Raw genomic sequence first — 11,380 nt, 5'->3', positions numbered from 1 at the left:
ATCTAGAGTGGATCTTGATGATATGGGCTTTACAATTGCAAATTTGGAAAATTTATCCACGCATGTTAAAAAATGTTGCTTGTTGGTAAAAAAAATATCTATATGGAGAATTTCTCCTGGGAGGTTTGGGATGGGCGTTTCGCGAATGCCAGGGTAAGGTGGCTTACGTTGATATTTGTTTTCCAAGCAAATTTTATAATTCGCAATTGTAGTTTTTAGGAATTTTTTTAAGTCTGGAAAATAATATTCTTTAGAAATTTGACTGATATTTTCAGATAAGCAACGGTGTGCTCGATTATGCTCAGTAGCGACTGTTTCGAGTTGGTCATCTTTGTTCGTTAGATCGATTACCATCAATTCGGTATGAACAAATTTTACACCTGGAAATTTGGACAATACAGGGTCTTGTATTTGCCCTAAAATAGGTAGATCGCAGTGAATTCCATTTGTAGTGTTATAATTGATTGCAGATTTTAGGTAACTAATAAGCTTTTCAATGGTGTCGAAAAATATAGTGTGTCGAATAAGCTTCTGAAACAAACTTTTGGTGCTTATACTGCAATTGCTTGACTGAGATAGAATGAGTTGATTCCTAAATTGATTAATTGGATGCTTAACGGATTTAATGGTTTTAGTCGACGACTCTTCACTGTGTATGGTTTCATCTCGTATGGACTCTTCTAGATTATTAAGGAACTGCCTAGAAAGTGCGTCGGCTACTGTTTGAAATTATATTCAAACTGTTTGATTTGTAAGATCAAACTTTTTAAACTCAACAAAGAATCTTTAAATTCTTACCGCTGGTGGGGGAAAAATAAAGACCTTAGTCGAGCTGAGAATATTTCATTCTAATTTTATTATTAAATTTGTAAACCTTATATACTATTTTAGAAGTCTAACTTATCTAATTAAATATATACATATATATTTACAGCACACTCCATGGGGTTGTTTTCAACTATACAATACAATACATGTGTGTATGTGTGTGCTGTCATACAAGTATAATTTAAATTGCTTGGTTTGGGTTGTTTTCAAGTGCACATGTGCATTTGTAATCAATTGCCCAAACCTAAGTAAATATGTTTAGTATGTATTTCTTGAGTGCATGCGTATCACTTATTAATGCATACGTGCCTCATATGTATATGTTTGTATGCTGCATATCAATGCATATATTTTATGTGTTTATTTACGTACATATGTTCAATATATTTGAACATAGATATCTATTAGTAGTGGACTGTATGATTACAATAGCTAGATTATTACTTATCTTATTTAACATTGAAATATATAAAAGATTTAAATATAATATTGTTGTCCGTGCTTTGGCAGCAACGAACATGTTCAATTTTGAACAGTCTCCCGGGCGGCAAAAGTGACTGCTGGGAAAGTGATTGCAGCTTGTAGTCGTCGCCTGGTTTTCAATCGATAGTAAATGAAGATTGCCACTAGCACGCCGACTATAAAGAATAGCAATTATATGTGTCCGGTAACATGATGTATTTTTATTTCTTTTAATTTTATGTTTTCTTTCTTGAGTTGCTTCACTATGTCTTGCAATTCTTTGATATCTTTTAAACTTGTAGTTAAAGTTTGTGGTTGAGCAATTACTTGAGGCATAGGTACTTCATTTATTTCCATTATTGGTTGATTCATATGTGCCTCAATTAACTTTTGCGTGTGATATTGTTGTGGAGCCGCTAGAATAACTCCTTTGTAACGTCCAGTACATCCTTCCCCTAATTCCATTATTCCTTTCGATGGTATGTTGAAAAATTCCTTGGATTTGTTGCATTCTACATCTATAGTTCCATTTGAAAATATGTTATAAAGCCAACTATTACCACTTTGAAGCTTTATCCAATAGCTAGTCCAATTACCCTTTTTGAAAAGACAGTTCTTTGTTGGCATGCCACGTAATACCGAGATTTCGCATGACTGGTCTGAGGATGGTTTCCATGGCCAGCTTCCTTTACATGTGTAATGTTTCTCCAGACTCGTATCACATTTATCCAATTCTGTTTGTTGCATTATATTGTATGCATCTAAACCGAAATTGTAAATTAGATAGCTTCCTCTAATAATTGGTATCATCATTTCTTCATTATGTTGAAACGGAATTGGAATTACTCTATATAATGTTGACGTCTCACGTGCGAATAATGGAATGGTTGTTTTGATCACTACCTTATTATTCATTATGGTTCCTTTTCCTCTCATAAGATTATAAACATTTTTTAGTATTTCACTTGTTTGGGCTCCTAAAAGTGTCAACTTTGGTGATAGCTCATTTTTAATTTTGTATATTTCTTCGCGCATTTGAGATGGTCGTAAAAGTTGTGGATTTAGATGTCCATGGTTAATGTCAATTAATAGCTTGATGATTGACAATTGTATATTTTCACATTCTGTCAACGTCATACTGAGTTGTGTTACCATCATTTGATAAATTAATGCCATCCTTTCGGCGTTGAGATTTTTTATTAATTCTGAGTAGAATAAATTCAATTGTCCATTCATCTTTACGAAAGTTTCTCGCACTTCTTCTTGCGATTTTTTCATAATGTTCAACGATGAATCAATGACAGACGTTTGCTTCTGAATCAATTGTTTTAAATTCTTCTCGTTGTCTAATAAATTAGTTAGGTCTTTCTCTAACTCCTTTCGATCATCTGCATCCATCGTTCCAAAGAGAATGTGATGAATAGTTCCTACAAATTCAAAAGGTGCTCGACGTGTCCTTTTTGGTTGTAACGGGTGATTTTTTTGAGGTTAGGATTTTCATGCATTAGTATTTGACAGATCACGTGGGATTTCAGACATGGTGTCAAAGAGAAAGATGCTCAGTATGCTTTGACATTTCATCATGAATAGACTTACTAACGAGCAACGCTTGCAAATCATTGAATTTTATTACCAAAATCAGTGTTCGGTTCGAAATGTGTTTCGCGCGCGTGTTTTGTTCAGCGATGAGGCTCATTTCTGGTTGAATGGCTACGTAAATAAGCAAAATTGCCGCATTTGGGGTGAAGAGCAACCAGAAGCCGTTCAAGAACTGCCCATGCATCCCGAAAAATGCACTGTTTGGTGTGGTTTGTACGCTGGTGGAATCATTGGACCGTATTTTTTCAAAGATGCTGTTGGACGCAACGTTACGGTGAATGGCGATCGCTATCGTTCGATGCTAACAAACTTTTTGTTGCCAAAAATGGAAGAACTGAACTTGGTTGACATGTGGTTTCAACAAGATGGCGCTACATGCCACACAGCTCGCGATTCTATGGCCATTTTGAGGGAAAACTTCGGACAACAATTCATCTCAAGAAATGGACCCGTAAGTTGGCCACCAAGATCATGCGATTTAACGCCTTTAGACTATTTTTTGTGGGGCTACGTCAAGTCTAAAGTCTACAGAAATAAGCCAGCAACTATTCCGGCCGAAATGCTCGAAAAAGTTGCCCAAAATTGGACTTTCCGAATGGACCACCTAAGACGCAGCCGCGGTCAACATTTAAATGAAATTATCTTCAAAAAGTAAATGTCATGAACCAATCTAACGTTTCAAATAAAGAACCGATGAGATTTTGCAAATTTTATGCGTTTTTTTTTTTAAAAAAGTTATCAAGCTCTTAAAAAATCACCCTTTAGTAAGAGGTCATTATTCATCTCTAACGCCTTGAACCGTTTTTCTAGTGCTGAATTCATTATTTCACAGCTTGATTCGAAGTTGGTGAGGAGATGACACTGTTTTTTCAATCTCCCGATGTAATCAGCAATTCCTTTTATTTGGTTAAAATAAGGTTCCATGTTGTAATACACCACCAAATTCCACGTAGACATCTCTATATCGATTATACCAATTTTTTCGAGATATTTTTTTCTCTTTTCTCGTTCGACACTTTTCTCTTCTTCTTCAGAGTAAAGTGGACATATTTTATTGATAGGCCTTTTCACTGTGCTATCTTGCGTCTTAATGGTTACAACTCTCACCATTCCATCAGATCCTTTATGCCTTCCAGTAATTTTTCCCATCGGCCATTTAGCTGGATGAGAAGTCTCGTTTCTTATCAATACAATTTGTCCTTCTTTGATGTTGTTCATCGGTTGCTTCCATTTATACCTTTGTTGTAATGTATGTAGATATTCCTTTTTCCAGATCTTCCAAAATTGGCATTTCATTTTTTGAAGAAGACTCCATCTATCTAATGTCGAAAGATTTCTTTCTTGAGATGGTTCTGGCGCACTCAATAAAGGACTTCCAATTAACAAATGCCCTGGAGTAAGTATACCGTCGATTTCATAATCTTCTCCAGTTGTATAAAGTGGGCGTGAATTTAAAACGGCTTCAATTTGTGTTAACAGTGTAGTTAATTCTTCATATGTGAGAGTGTTATCTCCTATGATACGCTTAAGATGATGTTTCATAGATTTAACACCTGCTTCCCAGATTCCTCCGAAATGAGGACTTGCTGGCGGAATAAAATGCCACTTAATGCCTTCTTTTTCCATTATTGGTGCAATAACTCTGTTATTGGTAACAGCTAGTTTTAAATCTTTGTCCAAAGATTTTGCTGCTACAACAAAGTTTGTACCATTATCTGAATATATATCGGTACTTTTTCCTCTTCTTGCAAAGAAACGCCGCAACGCAGCTAAAAAAACTTCCGTGGATAAATCGCTTACGGCTTCAAGATGAATTGCTTTTGTCGTCATGCATACAAAGACAGCAATATATCCTTTATATGATTTTTGGCCTCTACCTTTTGAGCAGGGTATTTGAAGCGGTCCTGCATAATCCACTCCGACATTATTAAATGGATGGTTGGGTATAACTCGATATGGTGGTAAATTTCCCATTAGTTGTGTCATCACTTCTTGGTTATATCGAGCACAACGTACACACTTCCTCACATACTGTTTTAGTTGACTCCTTATACGAATGATCCAGTATTCATTTCTGATGTGTGTTCTCATTAATTCAATGCCACCATGTAATGTTGTTTTGTGTGCTTCCTGGATGATTAACTTTGATAAATCACAATTTGTCAGTATGATTGGATGTTTAGTGTTATAAGCGATTTCAGAATTTTGCAGTCTTCCTCCTACTCTTAAAATGCCATCTTCATCAACGAAAGGATATAATGTTGATAATTTGTTTTTTCTATCCAACACCTTGCCGTTTCTTAATTGTCGTATTTCATCATAAAAATCAAAATTTTTTTGTATTTTAATTACTTTCTTCTTTGCCAATTGCAGCTCGTCTACTGTTAAATAATCTGTTGTTATCGTTCTTCTTCGAAGTTTATTTGTGAATCGCATCTCGTATGCCATCACTCTAATTAGTTTTCCAAGGTCTGAAAATTTTTGTAGTATTGAGAAAAAGCCTTTCTCTTCCGTTATTGTGGTTGTAGTAACTATTTTTTCTTCTACTCTTTTCGGCCAATGATCTGTATTTAATTGAAGCCATGATGGTCCTTGCCACCATAAACTGTGTTGTAGTAATTTTTTAGGTGATGTCCCTCTTGATGCAATATCTGCTGGATTTTCACTTGATTTCACGTACCTCCATTCAGCTTCCGGAATCATCTCATTGATATGGTTTACTCTGGTGCGTACAAACTTCTCTTTGTTGTTTTTGTTTTGAATCCATGCCAATGTAACCATCGAATCACTCCAAGCATAAATTTTGCACTGTAAATTCAATATATTCTTGACTCTTTTTAATATATTAGCCAATAGATGTGCACCGCAAAGTTCCAATTTGGGTATTGTTTTCCTATTTTTAATAGGGTTTACCTTGCTTTTGGCAAGTAACAGTGTTACTTGTTAAATTACTGCTGCATATGCTTTGTCAGATGCGTCTCCAAACGCATGCAATTCCAATATAGTGCTATTATTTGTACCGATCTAGCGTAGAATAATTATTTTAATTACAGCTTGATGGGGAAAGTAATATTTACCTTGACCCATCTTTTCAACTTCCTTCATATGTCCCATCTTTTGATATTCCCGCATGAACTTTGTGTAGTCGTCTTTTAGATCTTTTCTTGCTTCAAATTTCCTTTCCATACTCATCAACCGTGCGACTGCTGTCTTCCTAGATTCTCCAAGCTCTTTCTCCTTTTTAAAAGGAATGGCTACTATAAATCTGCCATCTGTTGATTCACGTGTTGTCGTTTGAATGTAATTTTGTTCACATATGGTATCTTCTGGAGTAGGCTCCTCTTCATCCTTTTCTATTTCCCAGAATCTTTCTAAATCATCCAGTTTAAAGGTTGTCATGGCTGCTACTATTTTATTGCTTCTGGATCTTTCAATATTACCAGACACAATCCAACCCAACATTGTGGCTTGTCCTAGTAATCCATCAGCTTTAATTATTACCTTTTTTCATTATTTTTGGGTACAAATCAGCTCCAATTACTATATCAATGCGGCTTGGTTTGTTGAAATTTGGATCCGCTAGTAGTTTATTCTTCCATATATATGCCTTCTTTTCAAATTTTTTTAATGGAAGTGCTTTATGTAGTTTAGACAACACCAGAGCTTCGGTTTCTGCTAGAAACTTGCTATTAAATCTGGGTTTTATTTCGAGTCGTACTTTATGCCGTGAAACTTCCACGCATTCTGCTGAGACGCCGGTTATTTCGGTGGTTACCTTTATTTTCGGTAACCCAAACATCTGAACTCCTTCCTCAGAAATTAGAGTTTTCTAAGAACCACTATCAATTAAAGCTCTTAATTTCAACTCTCCTTTTGGCGTTATCACTTTTATTATTGCTGTTGCTAAAAATGTGTCTTCTCCTTTCTGTTTAGCCATATTTGATGATATTTTTTGACTTGGTTTGTCTTCATGTAGTAAGGTATTGTGTGATTTGTCGCATACCATACATTTCCAAGTCCTGAAACAACTTTTCGTTGTGTGTTGTCCTAAGCATCTAAAGCATAATTGATTTTTGCGCACTACTTCTAATCGCCGTTCGACATTTAATTTTTGGAATTTATCGCATCGAAGTATGTCATGGCCTTGCATTTGGCAACTTTTACAACTTTGACGAAAACTTGTCTTTCCTAATGATTTATTTGTTTCGGTTGCGGAATTGTAAAATTTGTTTTGTTGTTGTGAGTTTACTCCTCGAGATAAATATCTTTGTGACTCTTGCATAGAATTCTGAGTACTATACTGATGCTCCAAAAATGAAATTACTTCCGACAAATTTTGTATATCATTCGGTTTACGAACGGTATTTTCATATTCTCGAAGTATTTGTTTCGAAAACTTTCTTAACACTAGCTGTGCAAAAAATCCTCTAATGATCCTTTATTCCTTATTATACTGATGCATTCATTTGTTACATCTAAAAATTTTTTCATTTTATATGCTGACTCATCCGTCAGTTGTGGTATTTCTACCAGCCTCTCGACATTGTCGTTAAATTGTTTGCGTGTGTTATCATATCTACGTGTCAGTAATTCCCAAGCAGTGTTGTAATTTGCACCTGATCCCGTTATCAGGTGACTAACCATTAATCTAGCATCTCCTTGAAGACAAGATTTCAAATAGCTCATCTTTTTGGAGTCACTAATGTCCTTATTATTATGGACATACTCCTCGAAGAGCTCCTTAAATGGTTGCCATTCTCGGAATTCGCCTGAGAATTTTGGCAATTCTATTTTTGGTAATTCCAATTTTTCCGTCTTTTCCATTTTTTTTAAGTCGATTTGCTTTTGTTTTTTTAATATCGCTGACTTCATAGGAAAGATCTTCAAATTCGTAAATATGAGATGGCTTGTTGTACTTTATTGACATTTCGTCGATATCTTTCTCCATGCAGCTCCATAAATTCTTGAGACGGTTTTCGAAAAATTCGATGTCAGTTTCGTCTCTAGAATTTAGATTTAACTTTGCATCTGCAATTGTAGATCGAATTCTTTCCGATCTTCTTTCAATTGCCTGCTCTATACAATCTACCATTTTATCTGTTGGGCTTATTGCCCTTGCTCCTATCTCCATCTCTTGGGTTGCGCGTTCCATTTTGAGCTGCTCATCATTTTTTTTTCTTTTATGTGCGGCATTGTTGGCAAAGTAATCATGATTCGGTGCTACTTTCCCTGCTAAGTTTACATGGTTGCTGTGGAATTCGGTACCTCAATATCTTCTAATTCATTTTGATCGCACCGTGCTGAAATTTCACTTTGCAGCACTTGTTGGCGTTTCAACATGTCCGCAGTGTTTGACATTTTTAATTAATATTTCATTTATTAAACTGTTCTTTTTCTTCAAAAAAAATCGTTGGAGGTAATTGTTTTGGTCGCCCGGTTGACCTTGCTGTGCCTCGATTCACAGCCGCTGAATATTTTTTTTTTGAATAACAGTTTTTAACACAGCGTTTAGTTTCGTACTAAAACGGCTTATATGATTATATAAATACGCGGGAATATGAACCCGTCTTACAATTTCTTTTCAATGCTTTATATAGTTTTTATTTTGCCTGTATTTTTATAAATAGCAGGGCTTTTTTTAACTTGGCTGAGCTCTTTTTTTTAGACTCGAAGGACCAAATTTTTGAAATTATATTCAAACTGTTTGATTTGTAAGATCAAACTTTTTAAACTCAACAAAGAATCTTTAAATTCTTACCGCTGGTGGGGGAAAAATAAAGACCTTAGTCGAGCTGAGAATATTTCATTCTAATCTTATTATTAAATTTGTAAACCTTATATACTATTTTAGAAGTCTAACTTATCTAATTAAATATATACATATATATTTACAGCACACTCCATGGGGTTGTTTTCAACTATACAATACAATACATGTGTGTATGTGTGTGCTGTCATACAAGTATAATTTAAATTGCTTGGTTTGGGTTGTTTTCAAGTGCACATGTGCATTTGTAATCAATTGCCCAAACCTAAGTAAATATGTTTAGTATGTATTTCTTGAGTGCATGCGTATCACTTATTAATGCATACGTGCCTCATATGTATATGTTTGTATGCTGCATATCAATGCATATATAGGGTGATTTTTTAAGAGCTTGATAACTTTTTAAAAAAAACGCATAAAATTTGCAAAATCTCATCGGTTCTTTATTTGAAACGTTAGATTGGTTCATGACATTTACTTTTTGAAGATAATTTCATTTAAATGTTGACCGCGGCTGCGTCTTAGGTGGTCCATTCGGAAAGTCCAATTTTGGGCAACTTTTTCGAGCATTTCGGCCGGAATAGCCCGAATTTCTTCGGAAATGTTGTCTTCCAAAGCTGGAATAGTTGCTGGCTTATTTCTGTAGACTTTAGACTTGACGTAGCCCCACAAAAAATAGTCTAAAGGCGTTAAATCGCATGATCTTGGTGGCCAACTTACGGGTCCATTTCTTGAGATGAATTGTTGTCCGAAGTTTTCCCTCAAAATGGCCATAGAATCGCGAGCTGTGTGGCATGTAGCGCCATCTTGTTGAAACCACATGTCAACCAAGTTCAGTTCTTCCATTTTTGGCAACAAAAAGTTTGTTAGCATCGAACGATAGCGATCGCCATTCACCGTAACGTTGCGTCCAACAGCATCTTTGAAAAAATACGGTCCAATGATTCCACCAGCGTACAAACCACACCAAACAGTGCATTTTTCGGGATGCATGGGCAGTTCTTGAACGGCTTCTGGTTGCTCTTCACCCCAAATGCGGCAATTTTGCTTATTTACGTAGCCATTCAACCAGAAATGAGCCTCATCGCTGAACAAAATTTGTCGATAAAAAAGCGGATTTTCTGCCAACTTTTCTAGGGCCCAAAATTCAATGATTTGCAAGCGTTGCTCGTTAGTAAGTCTATTCATGATGAAATGTCAAAGCATACTGAGCATCTTTCTCTTTGACACCATGTCTGAAATCCCACGTGATCTGTCAAATACTAATGCATGAAAATCCTAACCTCAAAAAAATCACCCGTTATTTTATCTGTTTATTTACGTACATATGTTCAATATATTTGAACATAGATATCTATTAGTAGTGGACTGTATGATTACAATAGCTAGATTATTTCTTATGTTATTTAACATTGAAATATATAAAAGATTTAAAAATAATATTGTTGTCCGTGCTTTGGCAGCAACGAACATGTTCAATTTTGAACAGCTACCTTATTCTCTTTACCAGGCTTATAGTGGAAATTTGGCGAAAATTCTTCTACGAATGCACGCCATCTCTTCATTTTACTATTCGGGTTCTTTTCTGATATGGAGAAAATAAGGGGCTGGTGGTCGGTAAAAATATTAATGTTTTTGATTCCATAGAGATAATGCCGCAACGTTTTTAAAGCCCATACGATAGCGAGAAGTTCACGTTCGTTCGTGGCATAATTTTGTTCGGTGCCAGAAAGGGTTCTTAAAATCATCGTAATGGGTAGACCATTTTGTGATAGAACCGCACCTAAAGCGTTTGATGAGGCGTCAGTGGTAACATCAAAGGGACGATTGTAGTTAGGATAGTAAAGAAGAACATCTTCAGAGGCCAAAACTCGCTTTACTTTTTCAAAAGCGTCTAATGTTTGAGGATAAAGTATAATTTCAATATTTTTAGATTTTTTTGCTCCTACATTACCGTTTTCACCACTAAGGTGTTTGGGCAATGGCTTTACCATGTCCGCGTAATTTTTCATAAAACGACGATAATAACCAGATAAACCTAGAAATGATCGCAGCGCTCTCAGTGTTGTGGGAGGTTTATAATTCAGAATATCATTTACTTTATCTGGACTGGTTTTAATACCCTTTTCTGAGACTACAAAGCCTAAAAAGTCAACTTCGGTTTTGAAAAACTTAGATTTTTCTGTTGAAACTCTCATTCCTGATTTTTCTAATTTGCTCAAAACCTTTTCTATGCTCTCCAAATGTGATTTTTCATCCGGTGAATAAATAATGATGTCATCTATGTAAACGTGACAACATTTTCCGATGTCTTCGCGTAGAATATCATCTATTGCTCTTTGGAAAATGCTTGGAGCAATTTTTAAACCGAAAGGAAGCCTACAAAATTCGTATTTTCCGTTGTTAATGCTAAAAGCGGTCTTCTTTCTATCCTCTTCACTCATTACAATCTGATGGAAGCCAGATTTTAAATCTAACGTGGTGAAATACTTAGAGTTTCCTAAATTAGATAAAATTACAGTTGTGTCCGGTATTGGGTAACGATGTGAAATTGTCTTTTCGTTAAGTTTTCTATAATCAATTACTAAACGTAACTTCGGGTTTCCACTTTCGTCTAAACCTTTTTTAGACACAACATGGACCGGTGAATTATATGGAGAACTTGATTCTCTTATTATACCATCGTTGAGAAGTTTCTTAATTTCGCTGTTAATGAAGGGCGCA

At 35.4% G+C, this 11,380-nt stretch overlaps 1 protein-coding gene across 2 annotated transcripts in view; it reads right to left on the bottom strand.

Annotated features, from left to right (window-relative positions):
- Nucleotides 1-837: 837 nt before the first annotated feature.
- Nucleotides 838-11,380, bottom strand: part of LOC125780336 (uncharacterized) — a 194,150-nt gene continuing 183,607 nt past the window's right edge. For both annotated transcript variants that reach the window (XM_049462530.1, XM_049462531.1), the window contains exon 2: nt 838-9,054. In XM_049462530.1, coding sequence (XP_049318487.1) covers nt 3,628-5,670 — 2,043 coding nt within the window. In that variant the 5' untranslated portion in view covers nt 5,671-9,054 and the 3' untranslated portion in view covers nt 838-3,627. The remainder of the gene's footprint in view (nt 9,055-11,380) is intronic.

Source organism: Bactrocera dorsalis, chromosome 1, assembly GCF_023373825.1.
Source record: "Bactrocera dorsalis isolate Fly_Bdor chromosome 1, ASM2337382v1, whole genome shotgun sequence".
Taxonomy (NCBI): Eukaryota; Metazoa; Arthropoda; class Insecta; order Diptera; family Tephritidae; genus Bactrocera; species Bactrocera dorsalis.
Note: the sequence above shows the minus strand (reverse complement) of the source record. Positions and strands in the feature narration are given on the sequence as shown.